This window comes from Perkinsus marinus (genome assembly GCF_000006405.1).
Source record: "Perkinsus marinus ATCC 50983 genomic scaffold scf_1104296932546, whole genome shotgun sequence".
Classification (NCBI taxonomy): domain Eukaryota; phylum Perkinsozoa; order Perkinsida; family Perkinsidae; genus Perkinsus; species Perkinsus marinus.
The window spans coordinates 71,712-90,636 of record NW_003215385.1 but is presented as its reverse complement, the minus strand read 5'-3'; the positions used below and the strand labels follow the sequence as shown (position 1 = coordinate 90,636).

At 49.1% G+C, this 18,925-nt stretch overlaps 5 protein-coding genes across 5 annotated transcripts; 4 read left to right on the top strand and 1 right to left on the bottom strand.

Annotated features, from left to right (window-relative positions):
• Positions 1–94: 94 nt before the first annotated feature.
• On the top strand, positions 95–1,811 carry Pmar_PMAR005778 (hypothetical protein; the record flags this gene model as incomplete). The annotated part of the gene is made up of 7 exons (XM_002785414.1): positions 95–159; positions 193–279; positions 365–449; positions 779–821; positions 918–1,021; positions 1,309–1,426; positions 1,498–1,811. 7 exons carry the CDS (start codon positions 95–97, stop codon positions 1,809–1,811), a joined length of 816 nt encoding a protein of 271 aa, XP_002785460.1.
• A 72-nt stretch (positions 1,812–1,883) lies between these two features.
• Pmar_PMAR005777 (hypothetical protein) lies at positions 1,884–7,700 on the top strand (the record flags this gene model as incomplete). Its single annotated transcript, XM_002785413.1, has 24 exons — positions 1,884–1,950; positions 2,062–2,123; positions 2,165–2,448; positions 2,792–2,869; positions 3,141–3,220; positions 3,403–3,486; positions 3,882–4,048; positions 4,216–4,307; positions 4,385–4,481; positions 4,530–4,653; positions 4,706–4,790; positions 4,841–4,955; positions 5,062–5,208; positions 5,263–5,381; positions 5,438–5,568; positions 5,623–5,745; positions 5,792–5,958; positions 6,006–6,134; positions 6,310–6,567; positions 6,610–6,697; positions 6,748–6,864; positions 6,917–7,093; positions 7,142–7,317; positions 7,371–7,700. The coding sequence occupies 24 exons, from the start codon at positions 1,884–1,886 to the stop codon at positions 7,422–7,424; spliced, it is 3,021 nt and encodes a 1,006-aa protein (XP_002785459.1). The 3' UTR covers positions 7,425–7,700.
• Positions 7,701–8,461: 761 nt separating this feature from the next.
• Positions 8,462–9,108, top strand: Pmar_PMAR005776 (calmodulin, putative; the record flags this gene model as incomplete). Its single annotated transcript, XM_002785412.1, has 6 exons — positions 8,462–8,517; positions 8,566–8,637; positions 8,678–8,772; positions 8,813–8,887; positions 8,928–8,995; positions 9,034–9,108. The coding sequence occupies 6 exons, from the start codon at positions 8,462–8,464 to the stop codon at positions 9,106–9,108; spliced, it is 441 nt and encodes a 146-aa protein (XP_002785458.1).
• Positions 9,109–10,114: 1,006 nt separating this feature from the next.
• Pmar_PMAR005775 (conserved hypothetical protein) lies at positions 10,115–13,072 on the top strand. The gene is made up of 20 exons (XM_002785411.1): positions 10,115–10,159; positions 10,212–10,291; positions 10,345–10,417; positions 10,473–10,557; positions 10,603–10,638; positions 10,691–10,768; positions 10,895–11,025; positions 11,069–11,135; positions 11,179–11,265; positions 11,323–11,421; positions 11,479–11,601; positions 11,661–11,779; positions 11,832–11,889; positions 11,956–12,057; positions 12,112–12,227; positions 12,271–12,382; positions 12,434–12,556; positions 12,727–12,840; positions 12,887–12,970; positions 13,042–13,072. The coding sequence occupies exons 1-20, from the start codon at positions 10,128–10,130 to the stop codon at positions 13,066–13,068; spliced, it is 1,746 nt and encodes a 581-aa protein (XP_002785457.1). The 5' UTR covers positions 10,115–10,127; the 3' UTR covers positions 13,069–13,072.
• A 1,690-nt stretch (positions 13,073–14,762) lies between these two features.
• On the bottom strand, positions 14,763–18,024 carry Pmar_PMAR005774 (ATP-dependent RNA helicase ded-1, putative). Its single transcript, XM_002785410.1, has 24 exons — positions 17,920–18,024; positions 17,806–17,875; positions 17,637–17,743; positions 17,541–17,590; positions 17,429–17,495; positions 17,319–17,380; positions 17,165–17,270; positions 16,999–17,112; positions 16,840–16,943; positions 16,690–16,793; positions 16,567–16,636; positions 16,405–16,522; positions 16,215–16,351; positions 16,078–16,158; positions 15,979–16,024; positions 15,853–15,928; positions 15,748–15,806; positions 15,631–15,703; positions 15,463–15,586; positions 15,329–15,408; positions 15,190–15,280; positions 14,993–15,143; positions 14,887–14,948; positions 14,763–14,838 (listed from the first exon to the last, which is right to left on the bottom strand). Exons 1-24 carry the CDS (start codon positions 18,012–18,014, stop codon positions 14,798–14,800), a joined length of 2,088 nt encoding a protein of 695 aa, XP_002785456.1. The 5' UTR covers positions 18,015–18,024; the 3' UTR covers positions 14,763–14,797.
• Positions 18,025–18,925: the final 901 nt, after the last annotated feature.

Below are 18,925 nucleotides of genomic sequence, written 5' to 3'. Positions count from 1 at the left end.
ATTTGTTGGAGAAGGGCAGTCTTACCACTACAGAGGTTGGTAGCGTGATATGCTGGAGTTTTTGTGGATTGTTGATGTTAGGAAATACTAAGTAATGATGAAGTCGTGCAAGAACTACGGGCGGGATCGACAAAGTTGGTGGACAGGCTTTGTGAGAAGGTAGAGAAGGAAATGCGTCTGTGTTAGTAGCAGACAGGAGATCTGTTTTCAGTCTAGTCTGCAAAGTATAGTGAAGATACTCACTCAGTTGCCACCAGGTGGATCGTCCGATACTCGTAGGTAGGGGGACGGCTTCGCTCCGCTAAGGATATGATCATGTTTTAGGAAAATATCTTCTACCGTACGTATGCGTTGAGCTTATCAGCTGTGAGAATGATATTTTCCTGGACGCCTGGGTCCATGAGGATGCTACTACTGGATGGTCTGCGTTGAAGGAGCTGTTGCAAGCGGTAAACTTGGTGAATGTCTTGGACATGTGCCCGGTGTTGTATATATTCCAAAAATATATTACAGCTGATTTTAGGAGGTTACAGGTGACCTGAGGTAGAAGTGTACAATAACTGAGAAAATTCTCTCGGAATTTTCCCACATTTTTCATAACCATGAGCGTATTTTCATCTTCAGGAGGATTACTTAGAGTTGATTCTCGTGTTTTTCAGTACGTCTTGGCGTCAGAGTGCGAAGAACCGATGAATTGTGTGATATCAGGCTACATGTCCCGAGCCGTCAGTGTACTACTACCCGAGGTTTGGTCTTGGAATTTTACACCTTTTCTCAGAATATTTTTGAGAAGCGTCCTGTTGAAGTGGCGAATATAACAAGTAGGTTCACTCTCAGTTGATATCATTAGCACATTCGATGAGTGTCGAGCTTGTGCACGCGTGCGTTGGTAATTTTGATTATTATTTTGTCCTCAGAGAGCATGGAAGCATCATTGAAGACCGCATTTCTGGCACTACTGTATGACCTATCGACATGTGAGCTTTTGTATACCATGTTACTGACAACTGATGAGGCAGCTGTAGGAACAGGGTTAGGCTTGTCGCTCGAGGGATTCAGCCGTGCACTCCTTCATCCTTTTCATCGTTCGTTAGGTTGTCATTGATACGTGTTGCGAGGCAGGTCATACGTTATTAGGATTTCATAGGCGCAGGCAGACCGTGTTGAATATGTAGACTAAAATATCGGCCATTGGTCCAATAGTATTGAAATTTAATAAACGGATGCGTTGATTTTCGTTTTCGCTGCATTTCATCGCCCAAGCTGCAATGCGTCGAACTTATTATGTTCATGCTGTTGTCCTGACAGGTACCTTTTGCTAGGCTAGACGCAAGCGAATTCGTGGATGTTATTTGTAGCGAGACGGCGGCCAACACCGAGGAAGCATCTCGGAACTGTGCTGAGCTACTACAGAAGCTCCTATGCTGTACGTAAGGGTGGGCATGGGACTGAGGACAGTCGACCTAAGAGTGGTTATTGATTTGTTGTTGTTATCAGATCAATGCCCATCGGAAGATGCCAAGCCAGTGTACATACCGCGGTTGGCCAAGGGTCTTGTGGAACAGACAGATCGTCTAGTATGTCGCATTGTGACGGGGCAGGAGATCACCTCTGTGATGGGCGCTGCTGCTAATGCTGTTACTAGTTTGTTATTCAACTTGAAGGAGTCTGGAGGAGATGTTGCAGAGGAGGGTTGTGCAAATGATTGTGATGGAGGCGACGACGACTTCTGTTGCTATGTGGTGAGAATTCGTAGCATCGTACTAGGGACTATGATAGCTGTTTGCGTCCGTGTTGGTCTTACGACGTAGCCTCTAGTGCACATGAAATGACATCACTGATGAATACTGGGCTCCTGTGATGCAGTTCGGCTGTGTTGGAGGATGGATGGTATCGTTTACTCTTCTGTTTGCTTTATTAAGGAAGTGGTTTACGCTGAAGTCATCGAGTGTATGTGTCAGGCATCCACACCGAGTGGTAGTGGGGTTCCTACTATTGTCGATAGTGCTATGTCTTCGGCACCATCTCGAAGGGTCGCTGAATGTGTATATGCAAAGATAGATGAGTTGAGGATGATAGTAGAGGGCAAGGGGGCTGAGGAAGATGTGGAGTTGCTCACTGAGGTGGGGAGGATCATCTAGTGTGGCGTGGATAATCTCGGCAGGTTATATGCCTTGTCATGACAGCAATGACAGCTTGTTCGAATGAAGTAGCGGCGTCAGGTGGCGAGGGTCAGGTGGATAAACTCGTGGACCAGGAGTTTATGGTGGCTGCTTTGGATGCTACGATAGCGCGGCATTCTCGGTGCTCACTATTGGCAAACGCAGTCCTCGAGCTGAGTAGGGCATTGGGCCAATTGGGGGGGAAGGGAGTTATTGCTGATGCCCTGGTATGCGAGAAGGAAGCTGTGGAGAAGTGTCTGGCAGGAGAGGGAGGGAGGTCTATGGGGTAGGAGGTCTCTGGTTCGAATCCCACAGGTGTCGTTTTTACCACAAATATCTTGTATCAGATGTCGACCTCAAATAGCCGAGATAGTCCTCTCACTTGAAGACAACGACAAGGTTGGTGTCATTGAAGCATCGCTCCGCTCATTACTGGGTATCAGGGAGTGTCGAGGCTAGCAGTGGAGTCCCCAGCTGCCGAGGCTTACCTATCTAGATGGCGTTTGTCTAGAGGCATGAAGTTGGACCTAGGAGGGACCATAGCTGTACCGAGGAGTGTGGAAGAAGGCGGTGATGATACATGTCTTATCGAGAGTGTATAGTGAGGCCTAGTTGACATATGGTCTCAGGTCGTCCAGGAGTTTCTCTACCCTCAACATCATCGTCTCTGCTGCCTCTTGCTGCCTCTACCACCCCGTCGACTGGGAGTATGCTAGGAGATGATTCCTTAGACTCACCCGAGTTCTTTCAAGCTGGTTCGCATCATGATACGTCTCGGTCACCGACGGGAAGGGCGCCGACACCTGAATGGCCCGGCCCTGTCCCGAGTGATTGGGTTGACTCTGAGGGTACGCCAGGTGGTTGGCCGGTGCCGGAGGGGCAGGGGGGCAACAACAACAACAGCAGTAGCGGCGGTGGGTTAGTGGAGTGGCCGTCTGGGCAGGATGATGAGGGTTGGGTAACCTCACCTACTGTTAGTGACACTAAGTGGGTGGGGGCATCGACTCCTGTGGGGTGGCCGGATGAGGGGGATGCCCAGTTGGGTAGCCGAGATGAAGGTAAGGTGTGGAGGAGAGTGTGGGGAGAAATATGCACATGCTCAACTACATGTGTTGTTGACAATTGTGAGGAAATTTTATTGGTTTCTATACACCTGTACCCGAATTCATGTGTAAAGTTGTATAATTAGTGAGGAAGTCTACTGAGGAAGATGAAAATATTTTCCAGGATTGTTGTGCAGATTCTGGGGAGGGGAGGAGCATGAACGAGTCAATAGACTTGGTGGAGGCTGATGTTAGCGAAGGCTCGAGTGTCTCTGATAATGGTAGTGAAAATTGATGATCTTGTTCGTAATTTCTGTTACTTTAACGAGCTGTTGACGTTCCTCATGGGTATGTGGCTGTTATCGATCATAGTAGTATTACAATCCTCATTATATAGTCATGACCTTTTCCCTGCCCTTCCACCACGGTAATAGTAGTCGACAAGGAGATGGGGATAGTCGTGGGAGGAGGAATAACAACAGCCCACATCAACAACAAGAGCAGTATCATCTGGGTGCTGCTGGCGGTGGCCCTCCAACAACACCAATGAGGATGATGCCAGCTGGTGTGCCCAACCAGCAGCGACCAGCAGAATCCAGAGGATTTTTTAGCAACCTTGTAAGCGGAGTGATGCTGCACTCGTGGGCTTTAGCGATGATGATGGACGAGGCCTCAGGGCAGGAATACTCTTGTTTTAGTTCCAAAGCTCCTCCTCCTCCTCCTCGACGGCGGGCGTACCAAAAGCACCTCCGAGTAGCTCAAGCATCTTGGGGCATGGGCCACACTCCCCAGGAGAACAACAACAACAGATGGGATATGGTGGAAGAAATCACGGAGGGAGAAGTGAGTGGGATAATTTCGGGGCGCGCGGTAATTTTCGGCCTCCTGAATACCTGGACGGTCGTGTGGATGTGTGGTGGGGCGGAGTGTAGCTCCTTGTAGGAGGGGCCTCATCCTCAGCGTCATTGTTATATTTCTGAAGGCGCCTATCAGATGCTCGTCGATCGCAGACCCCACCATTTAGGAGGCAACAACAGCAGCAGCAGACGCCCCCACAGCCGGACCGGGACCCCGGCGATGAAGACCTCCATAACGTTCTGAGGTTGGTAATGGGCGGGTCGGGTGTCCTCTCCTCTTTGCGGGCTCGCTGCCCTCAAGGGACTTGCCTCGTTGGTTTAGACAACTACGCAAGATGACAAGTGGCAATAAAGCAGCTACAAGCAATGCATTGGAGTGGATAACGCATGAGCTGCAGAGAGTCTTCGCGACGGAGCATGTAGGGAAGGAGGCCCTGAGGTCGTTGCGGTCATGGTGGTGGCTGTAGGCCAAGAGTGATGCTGGTCTGGATTTGGCAATTCTCACGGGCATCTGTGAGCAGTGCGGGAAGCTGGGTTATGATGGTCCTGTTAGGGATATGTGCGCTTACGCTGCACCCCGTCTGGCTGGGAGTAGGATTACACGAGGGCGTGGGTTCGATCCCCGGATGGTGCATTTTTGTAGGTACCCCTCGGGTTGCTGTACAAATGTTGTGGGCGCATGTGAAGGTTGGATTAAATGAGGCGGAGTTTTTACGTGCTGAAGTCACGTAGGACCTCGCCATCCCCAATTCCCAACCATCAGGGTCGTCTTGGTCAGGTACCTCTGTAAGCATCTGTCGGTGTATGTAGCCCAAGACATCTCTCGATCGATTTGGGCCTTTGCCAAGATCGACTGGTATGAGGGTATCGACTTCAGTGCGGTCTGCGATAGAGTAATAAAACTGCCCATCCCTTGGCCCTGTTATTGGCCTTATTCGGCGATATTCTTCGCTGTGCGCAAAGATTCCTTATCATTGTTTTTCGCTCGCTTGTGCTCAGATTTTATCCCAAGCGGATAAGTACAATCCCCAGGACCTGTCCATGACGTTGTGGGGACTAAGTCGGTTGGTCGTTCACATATCGGATCGATCTCGTGTGAAGATGGTCTTCGAGCGCTGTGGATATGTTGCTCTCATGCACGCACAGGTAAGAGTAGTTTGTATAGGAGTTGGACGAAAGATGGTATGCACGCATGCGCAGGCTGGAAGGCTCAATCCTCAAGATGTTGCCACTATTCTGAAGTCCTTTGGTCGTGTTGGCATAAAACATGATGACCTCATCGCAGCATGCCAAGTTTATGTTGCACAGTTTGCGTCCAAGTAGTTTGAGGAGGGGGAAGCAGTGATAGTAGTAGTAGGGCCGGTGTTATGCTCAGGTTCACTTGTGAAGATCTGACCTCAGCAGCATGGGGACTATGTAAACTCGGCTATCACGACTCGGTATGTTGTGATGCTATAGCAAGGCAACTGGATGAACATCTTGATAAATACTCACCGGCTCAACTGAGTGAGAGAAGAACCCATATGATCATTTCCCGCAGAGGTTCGATCCCTTGCTCAGGCACATGTCTATGGGCATTAGCATACATGGGCATGGATCTGGCTGCAAAGGACCCCCAGTTGGTTGATGCCACGGCAGCTTACGTGAAGTCTAAGAGCTTCCGATTCTGTATAGCTGATATATGTACGAAGTGGTGAAGGCGTGGTATTGACTATTCACCTTCTCTCAGCGACCATCTTGAGCGCCTATGGGAGAATGGGCGTTTGTGATTGCTGTGCCATCGACGCTTTAGCCGACCGTGCTAATCTGATTAACTCTACTACTGGTCTAGCAGCTCAGGACGCGGCGATGATCCTACATGGTATCGTCAAACTCGGCCATACGGGTTCTAACTCAGTGAGGAAGGTACCGAGGCTATTACTGTTGAGTAGTGTTACTCACAGGTGATGCCACTCATCGAGGAGATATGTGATGTACTGCGTGATGACCTCGCTAGCTTGTCGGCACAGAGTGTCTCCCTATGTTTGTGGAGTGTCGTTAGGATGGGTCAGACTGAGGACTACCCGGATTTGGTAATATCCAGTATGTTTTCTTCCTCAGCTTAGGAGGTTAGGAATTGGTTCGGTAGATAATGAAAATTCACACAAGACTCGGGGTAGGAAACTAACGATGATTTTTAGCGGAATTACTTTATTGGTAGATGACCATATGCATATTCTCCCACACTGGCCATAGGATGTATATCAGATTGAAGCCTGCGCGAGGAAGCTCCGTGATGATGCTCCTGAGTTGGCCCCTCACTGTCTGTCGAACTCCATGTGGGCCCTAGCCAATACGGCCTATGGTGATGCGTCACTATGGGAGGAGCTGGCGGAGTGCTGTGTGAAGCAAGTGACGACGTTCTGTATTCACGACTATGCTAATGTGTTGACGGCATTGGCGAAGAAGTCGAGGGACTTGCCTACATTGAAGGACTCCTTCACCAGGATTGCAGCTATGCTTTTTGTAAGTTGTTGCTAGCTTCCTCGACGAGATGCTATTATTCAGGTGATGAGAGTGGACGACGAGAACTGTACTTGTGGTAAGGTAACCAAGTATGACTTGGGACGTCTGAGATGGTCCTTTAGGGAGGCCGGTAATGAGCGGCGGTAGTACCACAGGAGGTCCTTAGGTCGGCGATGGCAGGTATGAACAACTCACCAGCATGGTTTGAAGGTGTCTCTACTGCTCCTGCTATCCATGATGCCTCCCTATCACCTATGCTAGTCTTGGATGGTGTTATTGAAGTGGACCCTCAGCCATGTACGCTGTCACTTCCTCGGTTATATCTGTCGCAGTATGTCACTGTGTGTAGGTACGGGGCATTGTCCTCATCTGGGGTCGAGGATGGCTATGGGAGGTGGCGATGCTGCTGCTGTTGGTATCGGCTCTTTTACAAGAATGCCATCACAAGACACGTCCAGTGGTGGTGGCAATAAATCTGTCTTAGACGATGTGATACCGGGCAGCATGGCTCATCTGGAAGACCCCAGTAGGCGGTGGGGGCTCTGAGGGGCCATCGTGATACTCTTGATTGTAGGTCGATACCTGACTGGGCTATCTGATTGGCAACAACAAATGTTGGGGATGAATGCTAGCACGAGTGATGCGGCTTTCGGAGGCTCGGTTGATCCTAGCAGTCCGAAGGGTAGTTCCTACGACCAAGGAGATGGCAGCGCTGCAGTGCCTGTGTCGGTGAAGAACACATTCCTGAATGTAGGGAGCTTTCTATAGTAGTACTACTAGCTGTGGTGATGGCTAATTGTCAGTTCGAAGACCAAGCGAACATGCTAGCAGCAGCGGGAAGGCCGAAGTCGATCTGATCATTGCCATACTGGGATGGACAGTGCACGACGTACTAGTCTTCTTATTCTCGCTTTCCTACATACGCCCTCAAGTTAACATTCATCGTACTAAACATTGTCGTTGCCAGTTTTCGCTCTTTACCACACCATTTGAGTACTAACTCCCTGGATTGAAATCAAGGATGGTCGTCGTAGAGCCTCTTATCGAGTTGTATCCTTTCTGAAGGCTCAGTGGTTGCTATCCTTATATATTGGTAATCTTGTAAGCTTGTGGACCATCTATCTCGACGGCTACCATCAGTCGATTCCAGTTAGCTATGCTGTTGTGTTAATATTAATATACAGACTTGTTGTTTGTGGTGGACTGTCGAGTGAGCCATCATATCTCCTTTTGTGGTTGATGCCAGGATGGGAGACAGCTTTGTGTCGTCGCGTCTTGTTCGTTTAGGGAGCTCGGGATGTCCTCCCTGTTATTTAGGATGTTGGCTAAGGAGGAGTAGCGTTGGATTCATACTTGGAGTAGAAGTACTCCGGGGGTGGCGAAGTCTGTGTTGATAAAATCATTCACACCGCTTTGGTAGTTTCCTTGCCCGCGCATATGCCGGGCGCATGGGACCGAGTACGCATGATCCGTATTCGTCATGGTTTCCTCATGGTACAGTACTCCCTTCGCTGACTGCTGATTCGATGAGTTTCTACCCTTCTTCTGTCTACTGTTTGTCTTGTCAATCCATCTATGCTTGTTAAACGTGTGCATGAATGATTGTTGTGATCGTTGGCAGAGATGTTGTTGTACGTAAAATGTTACGCCTTAGGCGTATGTGTTGAAGACTTCTGACAATGAGAGCGCCTATAGTTTTAGACTGCAATTGTATTCTTGCAGTAATATGTAACTGGATCAGGCCTACGAAAGAGGGCATCGTATCTTCGGAGGCGTACAGTTTACAACGCCTTGCAACATCCTCGGTATCCACCAGGATGCTAGCGGTCTTCTACCATTCATGAGGCTTCTCATCGTTGTGGGTGGGATTATCAACTGTATTGGTTATCTTAGTATGGTGCATGAGTCGGCCGAGCGACCCCTCCCAGAGTCGACCATATCGGCCATAGAGTGAGGGGCACTGCTCCGCCCTGCGAGGCCGTGAGGTGCCCTCCTTAGGGCCACGTTCCGGCTCTGTGATGGTGATGGGGACGGCCACATCACAAAGAAGGAGGCTACGATGCTGCTCAGGTGATCAGTGTGGTGGAGTGGATTGAGCTGTCCCTGTCAGAGCTTTGGGACACATTCCTACTCAAAAGCAATGCTCTGAGTTCCTCCAAGAGCTACCGAATGCAATCACTCTCGATGATTTCATCGACCGTTTGAGTAGTGAATCTCCCTAATGGTTTCCACGACACGTACTCAGATCAGCACTATACCCCGGCATTACCCTTGGACCGCCTTATAGGAGCATTTCAAACACTAGAGCCCTCGAGAACGGGTAGGCTGTTCGGTTAAAGGGGAAGCTGTACTAGGCTTAGGTGTGATGGCTGGTGATACATTGAAGGAGCTTATTACTACTGTTGGTGAGAAGCTGAGCGAGGCTGAGGTAGGGCTCAGTGGAGGGGCCAGTCGATTGCATGGTAGGTTGAGGAAGTCTTTAAGGATATCAAGCTCGATAAAGACGGGAATGTCCACTATGTTGATTTGGTTGAGCTGTGAGATGACGATGGCTTTGACCTCGCTGGCTGAGCTCTATCATGGTTGGATTCAGATTGACGACCTCACCTGCAACTTCTCCACTGACTTGGAATGACAGTTCTCCATCAGATAGTTCTTGAGGATCAATATCGTCGATCCTCTACTTTTCATGGAGCCATGTTCAACTAGTGATACTTAAAACCTTTTCTCATCAGTGTTAGTAGTGCCTCAATGTGAATGTATGGTAGAGTACACTATTTTATAATACTATGGGTGTAAGCGGATCTCGAATGCGGCATAATCGTCGGTGTATAAAAACGGACGATGTGTTGCAAGTACGGGAGACAGGCAGTCCCTCGAAAGGCAGCGATACAGCGATCGTAGTGGATTATCATAGCCGGCCTCCCCAGGCTGGGGAGGTCTCCCAAATAGTAAGAGTACAGCATCTCCTCCTCCTACTGTAGTGCCCCTTCTTAGAGAGGGGGGATCCACTCGAGCCGTCTAGCATCGATATCGACTGTTGCCACCGACCCTAGTAGCATCTGCGAGTGAGTAGTGATGGTGGTGGAGTTATGGTGATGACAGTGTGGCCGACTCAGGAGGGCGCCGACTGGGGCGGAGGCGATGGCTTTACGTAAAGTAATGGAGATACACGACTCCCACTTCCCAGGTCAGGGCTTGCTCATGCTCATCATCATCATCGTCGTCGTTAACAGCTTGTGTTGCAGCTAATGGATACATCCGGTATGTACCCTACCTGAGCAGTTCTATTGCAGATGCTACTATCATCAAGAGGCGGGCATCCAAGGGAACTGAGGTGGGGGTTCTTTCATGGGGTCATACCACTCCAAACGCAACTCGCGTCAGGCCTCCCAAACAAATGAGTGTACGACCTCAAACCGGGAGGCTCACTCGATGGTAGACGCGCCATGACAGTGTGCCGCTGATTGTTATCATCAGTATCTATTCTTCTTCTTGTTGTGTTCTCTCGAGCTGCCCGGCCTTTCGTGTCGCCCTTGTAATAATTAATACCTCTCACTATGTCCGAGGTGACTCCAACTCCAAGTCCGATGTGAGGTTGATAAGCTCAAGCTCTCTGGATAAGCTGTGAGTGATGCTCTTAGGTCTCCTAGTAGTAGTAAGAAGAAGAAAACGACGGATGAGCTGCTACTGCAGCGAACGGAGGAGCTGCGCCTTCTGACACGTTAGTGGCGGCGGCCTTTGCTATGGCCATCTACGAATGGGTTTTATCTTCAGATGAAGCCGCTGAGCTGTTGGGTGAAAATAAGGAGTTGCGAGGAGAGATTGGACGACTGAGTGATGCACTAAGGTCTGCTGCTGTTGCTGTTGCCGTCATCATCATCACTGCTTATGTCTGCCTTTAGAGAGGCGCTTGAGAACCCAACAGATGGTGCTGAAGATGAGCTGCACGAGCGGACTCGAGAACAGAACGAGGTGTTGGACACGCAGGTATGGTCTGCTTATCGTCTAAGAGGTTATTGATGTGCTCCGTAGAACCACCTGCTGAAGGAGGAGATATGCAAGCTACAAGTAAGCAGCTACCTTTGATTGCTATGCTGGTGTCAAGGCTTAAACGCTGTAGAGTGCTGTGGGGCATCTAAAGAAGCAATATCAGGAGACCAATAGTCGCTACAATGAGGCTGAGGCTAGAGCTCAAGAGGTGAGCAGCAGGAGGTATGGTAACAGGAGATCTGCATTATCTACTCTGTGAGTATCTGATACCCAGCACTGAACGGAACAGCACGCATTGTTGGATGTGTTTCTCACAAGCTGATCTCCTGTGTAGTTTGCACGACTATTGGCCCGTTCGGAGGAGCGTCGATCTATTGTGGAGGGCAGACTGGAAGAGCTCTCTAGTGAGGCTCAGACAAGCGAGGAACGCCGAGCTCAGATTGAAAGAGATACTCACACTGACCGGTTGGGGTGATTATTCTTATCTGAGTGCAACAGATCGTCCTAGGCAACAACGCAAGAGCCTCGAAGACGCCTTGCAGAAGCATCGGGAGGAGTTGCGGCAGAGGAACAAAGTAGATTGGGTAATTCCGATGAGTGTAGGGATGCTGATGACAGGCACTGCAAGACGCAGAAAGTAGAGCTCGAGCAGCGGTCGAGCGATTGCATACTCTAGAGCTCAATAGTGCAAGGCAACTCCATAGAGTCAGTTTATACTCGACCTTAGCAGCGCCTCTTGATGGCTCAGCTACTGTCTCTTAGCTCGAGGAGCGACTCGAAGACTCAAAGTCCCAAATAGGTCAGCTGATGAGCGATTTGAATATCTCCCGCACTGAAGCTGATGAGGCTAATAAGACAGTCGTGAGTGGACTGAGTCTTCCATGATAGAATAACTATCGATCATTGGACTCGTTGTAGAAATCCCTCGAGAAACGACGGGCCGACACTCAGTTCCGACTAGATGACTGTAAAGCTGAGCTGATGGAGGTTCGTGACCAGCTCGCGGACTTGCAAGCAGCGAGGGATCGGGCCGGTCTACAGGTGACAATGCTCTCATCTAATTAAAAATGGCTATTCATATACTGTTCGTGGCTCTCCAGGAGCAAGTGCTGAGTGAAAAGCTCGAGCATGAGGTAAAAACGAGGAACGCAGAGGTTGCTCAGCTGAAGCGAGATGCTGCCGAGTCGTTGGCGTCAGAAAGGGAAGTGTGGCGCCGAAAGTGACTTGGGGCTGCAGTCGGTCGTTGGTGTAGATTGCACGAGTATTTTCAGATGTGGAGAACTGGAGGGTAAACTGGAGGTAGCAGATGAGCTCGCTGCCAGTCTCCGAGTAATAACTACGTAGTTGCATCATTCGTATGATGTGGTTGATAAACACTGGATGACTTCCCTGCAGGCTCGAATCTGCACCCTGGAGGAGGAGGTATCATCATTACGCAAGGCTAATAATGTATTAGATCGAGAGATAGATCGTGAAAGGGAGCTTCGAAATAAAGAGGTGAGTCAAGTCGTTCGACATCGGAAGCCGTAGCACGCTGCTGCCTGTCCTCAGTCGGAGGAGCTGCAATCGTCGCGGTTAGCCCTGGTGTCAGAGAACGACGAGTTGGACAGACGAATACGTGCATTGCTAGATGAGCTCAGCATCGCCCGGACTGCGTTGAAGACCCAGTGAGCTCTCGGTCCCCTTACCCACCGTGAAATGAAGCCTTAGGGAAGAGGTGACAGCAGCACGAGCCGTTGACGTAACACAAGAGGCTGAAGGTCTTGTCAAGCGCTGTGCGAAGGCTGAAGAGGAAGTAGTGGTTATGAGAAAGGAAGTCGAAGTGAGCTGCTGATAGTATCAGTAGAAGGGTATGATGAAATGGGGATGTTAGGCTTTACGGATGGAGAACAGCCGACTCGTGGAACAGTTGGAGAAGGAGGTCACTCACCATCGTAATGCAGTTGATAAGAAAGACCAGGAGCTCATGACGGCCGCGCATCAAAATGAGGCTGAAGTAAGTCTTCTTTCTTTTTCGACGATGATAAGTATGTCGTCACCGGGGCTCGAACTGGAGTCGCCTGAGTGAGAGCCAGGCATCTTAACCAGCTAGATTATATCGGAGATGTTCAAGTGGTTTTGTGTATCATGCTCCATGTAGTGTCATACTATACGTCGTTTGTATAGCTCGCCGCTCGGCGAAATGAGGCCGAGAAACTTCGCAAGCAGTTGGAGGGTTTGAAAAAAGATTGGGTTGAACGGGAGGATGGTCTCAAACGGAAGATGCAGGAGAAAATTGAGGTATGGGCGTGAGGTAACTCTCACGCACCGTCTGTGTTGATGTCAGCACCTCGAGGGGCAGGCTTCACGATGGCGGATTTCTAGTGAGTCGTTTAGGCGGAAGAACCAAGAGTTGGTTCGTGCTACTCTAGTGAGTGCTACTTCAGCAGTTTACATCCTCGTCCGAGAGAATTTATGATACCCCTCATTGCCCCGTGTCAGATGAACGGACTCGAACTGGAAGTTTAGTATGATCGCCGACATGGTATGATTGGTTCATTATCTACTCACTGTGTTTGGTTTCAAAGTGGGCAGGTCGGAACACGGGCGGCTGCGAAAGAACACCTCGATGAGTATTCCACACTGCCAGGTTGAGAATTTCGGCTTCTAACATTGCCGTGCCTACTCAGCTCCATGTCATGTCGTCAATCACGATTAGGACATTACGAACATGATATGCAAAGGAGTGTACCACTGATCCGTAACTCACCTGCTTAACGTGAATAGCGGTGGAATACTCTCTGTGAAAAACGTAATATTCGCGATATGAAATGATATTCCCCTATTGGAATGATGCGATCGTATACCACTCAGCGCGTGGGTTATGGTATATGTTTCGGAATCTGAAGCACATAAGTCACTGTAGGCGTTACGACCCCCGATCTCCTTTAACCGGGATGAATCATAATTCCGCAGATCCAGGCGTGAAAAAAAAATACTTTCGCGTTTCACGTATAATGTGTAAAACATTTCAAGTGTTCTTTCAGATGCGTTTCCCCATGAAGTGAGTTGTGAAATGTTTTTGACTAGCGTTCTTCATATCACGGTTAAAACTGCGATGTAGGTATTAAATAGTCAACTCGTTTCCTCGCACCATTTCTGCGACATCCATTCTATTTCGGCTGTTAGTGACGATCACCATAGTGGGCCTACGTGGACACGATCACCTACGATCGCTCAATCAGTAACAGTATGCAACGCCTAGTATACAGTTGTGTACTACCCTGCGCAGGCTGGGCCACGGACGCTTTTGATCCCGAAGGATACATAGCTTTACTGGTAAGCGTATGCGTGCAGACCAAACTTCATTTCCGGATAAACCTTTCCTCAGTGAAGTACATTAAGAGACCCCAATTGTTTTATTGCTCGATGGCATCCACTGTCGGACTCGCTTCTCGTGCTCTTCATTTCCTTCACTTTTTGGTATATATCTACATTTTGCATACTAGCCCAGATGGCCAATGGAATTTCTGTTACCGCTGACCTCCCCAGTAATACTATTACTAATACCCTGGTAAGGTTGGTAATACCTGGTAATAATTACCAGGTATTCCCAACCTTCACGGAGGGAGGCGCCACACGTCGGGGCGAAGGTAACCCTTATTTTCACACGTCGCGAAGTCTATCACTTCACGTTGAGAGCTTCCACGTCGTTACCCCACGTATCCCTGGCATATTCTTCATTTTTCGATCGATAAGTTCGAAAATGAAAACGAACTCCTCCAAGTGTGAACTGTGACTCGAGGCACCTTGCGGAAAGGATCAATATCAAGCTTATATTGCGATTAGACTTGTCTACAGCATTTCCAGGTCAATTGAATTCTTTTGAAAAAATACCACTTTTTTAAATCTTTTACCGACTGATTTCAACTTATTACCCAAAATTTTAATTTAATAGCTTGTCTTTTTAAAAACATACCCACTTCAATTAACGACGTCAAGTTAATAAAATTCGGGTGAGTTATTAAATTGACCTGGAAATGCTGTAGACTCCCCACTAGCTTGCAGAGGATCCGTTCGAGAGATACCAAACTCTCGCGACTGCTTGTTGCCCGAACAACTGCTCGACAACTCAACCAAGAAATGCCAACCGAACAGGGAAGGAATACTTCACCGATGGAAACGGTGACAGCTATGAGTACAAGGAGAACCAAGCAGCAGTTGCGGTATCAGTAATATCATCAGAGTAACTTGGAGGTTACCAAGCATCAGCCCAGGAGTCCTCAGGAGGGGTAACGGCTAAGTAAAAGACAATGATAGGCAACAATTGCAATTTACAGTTATTACATCGAGCTGGTTGCGGCCTAACGGCTGGCTTTTGATGCATACCAGCGGCTCGAGTGTTGACCCTGCAAAGTATAGATCCCTGCAGAACTTAGTGCATGCTGCTTACACTGGGGCCGGAGGTGCTACGCCAGGTCTGCCGAGGAAGCCAGCACTTCTGTGTTCATAACGTTGGAAATCTCCGCGTCCAGTAGGTTGACGGACATCTCTACTGGCAAATCCACCACCACTACGTCCTCCTCCTCTACCCTTGCCACCACCTAAATCGGCAATATCAACGACAACAACAATAACTACTGAATTCACCTCTGCCGAAACGACCAGAGGCGCTAGTGGTCTCTTGTACTAGACTCATGAACCATTGTGGGATTTCCTGCTTGTTCTCTTCGAGCAAAGTCTGAGAAATAGGATGGCATACCGCAAAGAAGCGAATTGATGTAGTCACCCATAGATCCCGGAGGATCGGCTTGCTGCCCTCGTTCACAAAGGCTATGGCTGTCCCCAGATTACCAGCTCTACCCGTTCCTGAAGAGAAGACCTCCTTTATCTCTAACAGGAGTAATACTGTAACCCTCTTACTGCCGATACGGTGGACGTAATCATCAATGTTATTAGGAAGATCGTAGTTGATAACGAGATTAACGTGGCTAATATCCAAGCCTCTCGCAGCGACATCAGTAGCCACAAGAATGGGCAACTCTCCCTAACATACAATTATTCATCCTCTCGTCTTGCCGAGACCCATACGCTCTTAAAGGCTTTCAAAGCTTCCTCCCGCTCCCACTGTGATCGGTCACCATGAATAGATGTTGCGGGATACCTATCCTTATCATACGCCCTTCCAACGAGTGTCTTGACACTCACCTATCTCTTCTGAGCATATTTTCAATCTCATCTGCTTTACGTTTGGTCTCCACAAAAACCTAACACGGATCAGCTTAGACGCCCTCCTATCCTTATCCATTATACCAGTGTCAACCCCTCTTCCGTTTGCTCTTCCAATACGCGGTACAAGTCCCTCAACTTTGAGTTTTCATCAACGTATCTATCCAATGGAAGCAAAACTATAATTACTAAATCCACAATCTAAAGTACCTCATGATCTGCTTGATGGAGCCGTGGGTCGATCCAACACGCCCGACTGAAATAACAACACTTGTCCATCAAAGCCTGTAAGGAGGAGGAGGAAATCACCAGTTAGGTAGATGTAGTCCTTGAGGAAGTCCCGGGCAAGCTGCTGAATCTCTCTAGGGAAAGTTGCCGAGAACATCGCACCTGAGGTGAAGGACTTTCTGATACAACACATGAGTGCTGCTGCTGATCGATGATACTCTGTCTGCCATCCCTCGAACTAGGCATGTCCTCCTGTTCCACAATACGCCTAATTTGAGGTTCAAAACCCATATCCAGCATTCTATCAGCCTCATCGAATATAAGCATCTTGATTTGGCACAGGGACACACGAAATCTACAAGGAGTAATATTGCGAGTGACACCACCGTCCTCCTCCTTCTCCCTCACCTCTCCATAAGGTCAGACAGCCTACCAGGGGTCGCCACGAGTATATCACAACCCCTTTCCAGCTCACGCAGCTGAGTACGGACATCAGCACCACCGTACACAACAACAGGGCGGATACCTACACCACCACTAAAAGGGGGAGTTGTCGAATCACCAATCTACCAGTATTAAAGCAGAACTTCCGAGCTTCCTCGTGGATCTGGGACGCTAGTTCTCTAGTAGGTGATAGGATCTATAGCAAGGAGAGAGTGCTCAGAAGCGTTGATCAATGATGACCCTCCTCACCAGTGTGATGGGATAGGCCTTCCTACGCCCATAATCTCCACTGGACGTCGCGTCCGGCGGACCATCAGCGAGCATATTATGAATAGCAGGGATAAGGTACGCACCTACACCTCAAGGCATTCTACTTAAGCGTATTGATAGTAGTAATACCAGTCTTGCCGCTACCAGTCTGGGCACACGACATGAGATCACGCCTAGTTGTAAGAGTTGGGATAGAGTACTTCTGCACAGGTGTAGGACGGTCGAAGCCACACCTGAAGAGGAAGTTGGTGGTGATGATGCCTCCCCCTCGACCACCCTGGTCGTCACCTTTTAATATTCTCCACGATAGCCGCAGCGACCTCGCCACCATCGTTGAACTGCTCCAACGGGGATATTTCAGCAGCCCCCGCACCGGAGACCTCCACAGGGATCTTATCGTACCTGACGACGACGTTCATGAACCCCACCCCCGACCCAAGGTGATCCCTAGTACTGATCAAAGTTGATGCCAGCATGGACAGCATTCTCCTGATCAAAGAGTTCCCTCTCATCCTCATATGGTGGCCTCCGACCGTCCCGACGAGCCCAGGTCCCATCCCCTAACACATCACTACTGACCGCTACCACCCTGCCCTTCAGGAACTTACCCTGTGGAGGAGGTTGGGACCAATCTAACCTGTCGTTGGCGCCTCTAGAGTGACCACCGTAACTACAATATACTACTCCTTCCCCCCCAGCCCCTACCCTTCCTTATTACCTTGGCTTAGATCCGAATCCGAAACGTTCATGATCCCGAGGGGCAGCACCGAAACGAGAGGAGCCGCCTGATAGCAATAATAGCCTTGATGAGCCCGAGCCTTCCCACTTACCAAATCCCCCCTCATGTGATCGGTCTCTTCCTTTGCCGCCACCGAAGGTCCTAACACGAGGAGTATGGTAAGAAGGTCTACGAGCCGACCTATTACGAGTAGGAATCTCTGGATGCACCGAATCTACTTGATGATGAGGAGGAGGAGGTCTGCCTACCAAAGGCTGAATGACCGAATGCTTCTTCAATATGACGTGTGCCGTGCTAACAACAACAAGCATATTATGGGAATCCCTACTACTAGTACTAATAAAAAGATCACTTACATGGGGAGCGGTGTCGACTTGGGCGGCGGCCTCGGCTTCCATTTGCCTGCGTTTATGAGGAGGAACGTACCTAGGGAGTAGGATGGTGATAGTTGGTGTGACTGGTAGTAGTACTTAGCGGCAGCAGAGGGTTGGGGGTTCTTCGTGGAAGAACCGTTCAAAGCTGCTGTGGCATTGTTCGTAGTGTTACTAGAAGGTACGTGGTTCATGGATATAACTACAACAACGACGACAGTGCTCTTTCAATACAGCTCAGGAGCGAGAGAATCTTGACCATTTCCGGACCTTATCTGAATCCAACCAGAGTGGAACATAAGATATTCCCTAGGGAACAACGCGTGCAATTGTAGCGATAAATTCGCTCCACAAAATGAAGAAAATATTTTTTTTCTCGTCGATCACATCGACGGAAGCATTGATTTGAGTACCGCCTGAAACTATACTGTCCCTAGAGGAACCCCTCCACTCTGCTACTCCCTCCCCCGAGTCCCCAGCAACCCTCGACGAAAATCGACAACAATACTCACTTCGCTCCGCTGATCAATATCTCGCCCGCCAAGCTGATCGATTAGCCATTAAATCGCTGCTGATCTTCCTCCATCACCCGCTACCGGGGCCGAGTGTCCGCACAATCCGGGTCGAGTGTCCGCACCCGCGGAAGGTGTGCTTAAAACCTTGGAGTAGGCGGGCCTCCGGGCCCGCCGTTAACCCGAAATCCTTCAGGCATCCACGTAGCATCCCACTGATGCCGATAAGAGCCACTGGTACGAACTACTAGACGCGCGCGCGGTTTTCGTGCAGATTGCAAGAAATCACGTTGTGGTGGAAGAAACTGCCGTCACTGACGACCCGTCAACTGCGGATGTTATCCTCAATATGGAGTAATTGGTACCCTTCATGGGTAGTCTGAAATGTGATGAATGACATCGTGTTTATTTCTAGTCGTGTAGAGTAAGTCCCGAAGGGAAATTTCCATTTTTTTACAATTTATAGTGTCTCAACTATGTCATATACACTCATCCGGTTGCAATTCCGGAATCAAGCACCACTACTAGAGCATCGGTAATTGTGTTTGGTGATCTGGAGCCGAGTCATAGACCCTCAGCAGTGTCTCAACTAT

What these genes read in the sequence shown, in the direction of transcription:
- Pmar_PMAR005775 (XM_002785411.1), top strand. Translation starts at nt 10,128, where the DNA reads ATGTCCGAGGTGACTCCAACTCCAAGTCCGAT. An exon ending in AGTTGCGGCAGAGGAACAAA is followed by an intron (nt 11,136 to 11,178) that starts GTAGATTGGGTA and finishes TGCTGATGACAG; the next exon opens with GCACTGCAAGACGCAGAAAG. An exon ending in GGGATCGGGCCGGTCTACAG is followed by an intron (nt 11,602 to 11,660) that starts GTGACAATGCTC and finishes GTGGCTCTCCAG; the next exon opens with GAGCAAGTGCTGAGTGAAAA.
- Pmar_PMAR005774 (XM_002785410.1), bottom strand. Translation starts at nt 18,014, where the DNA reads ATGAACCACGTACCTTCTAGTAACACTACGAACAATGCCACAGCAGCT. An exon ending in GCTGGCATCAACTTTGATCA is followed by an intron (nt 17,113 to 17,164) that starts GTACTAGGGATC and finishes CGTCGTCGTCAG; the next exon opens with GTACGATAAGATCCCTGTGG. An exon ending in AATATGCTCAGAAGAGATAG is followed by an intron (nt 15,704 to 15,747) that starts GTGAGTGTCAAG and finishes TGATAAGGATAG; the next exon opens with GTATCCCGCAACATCTATTC.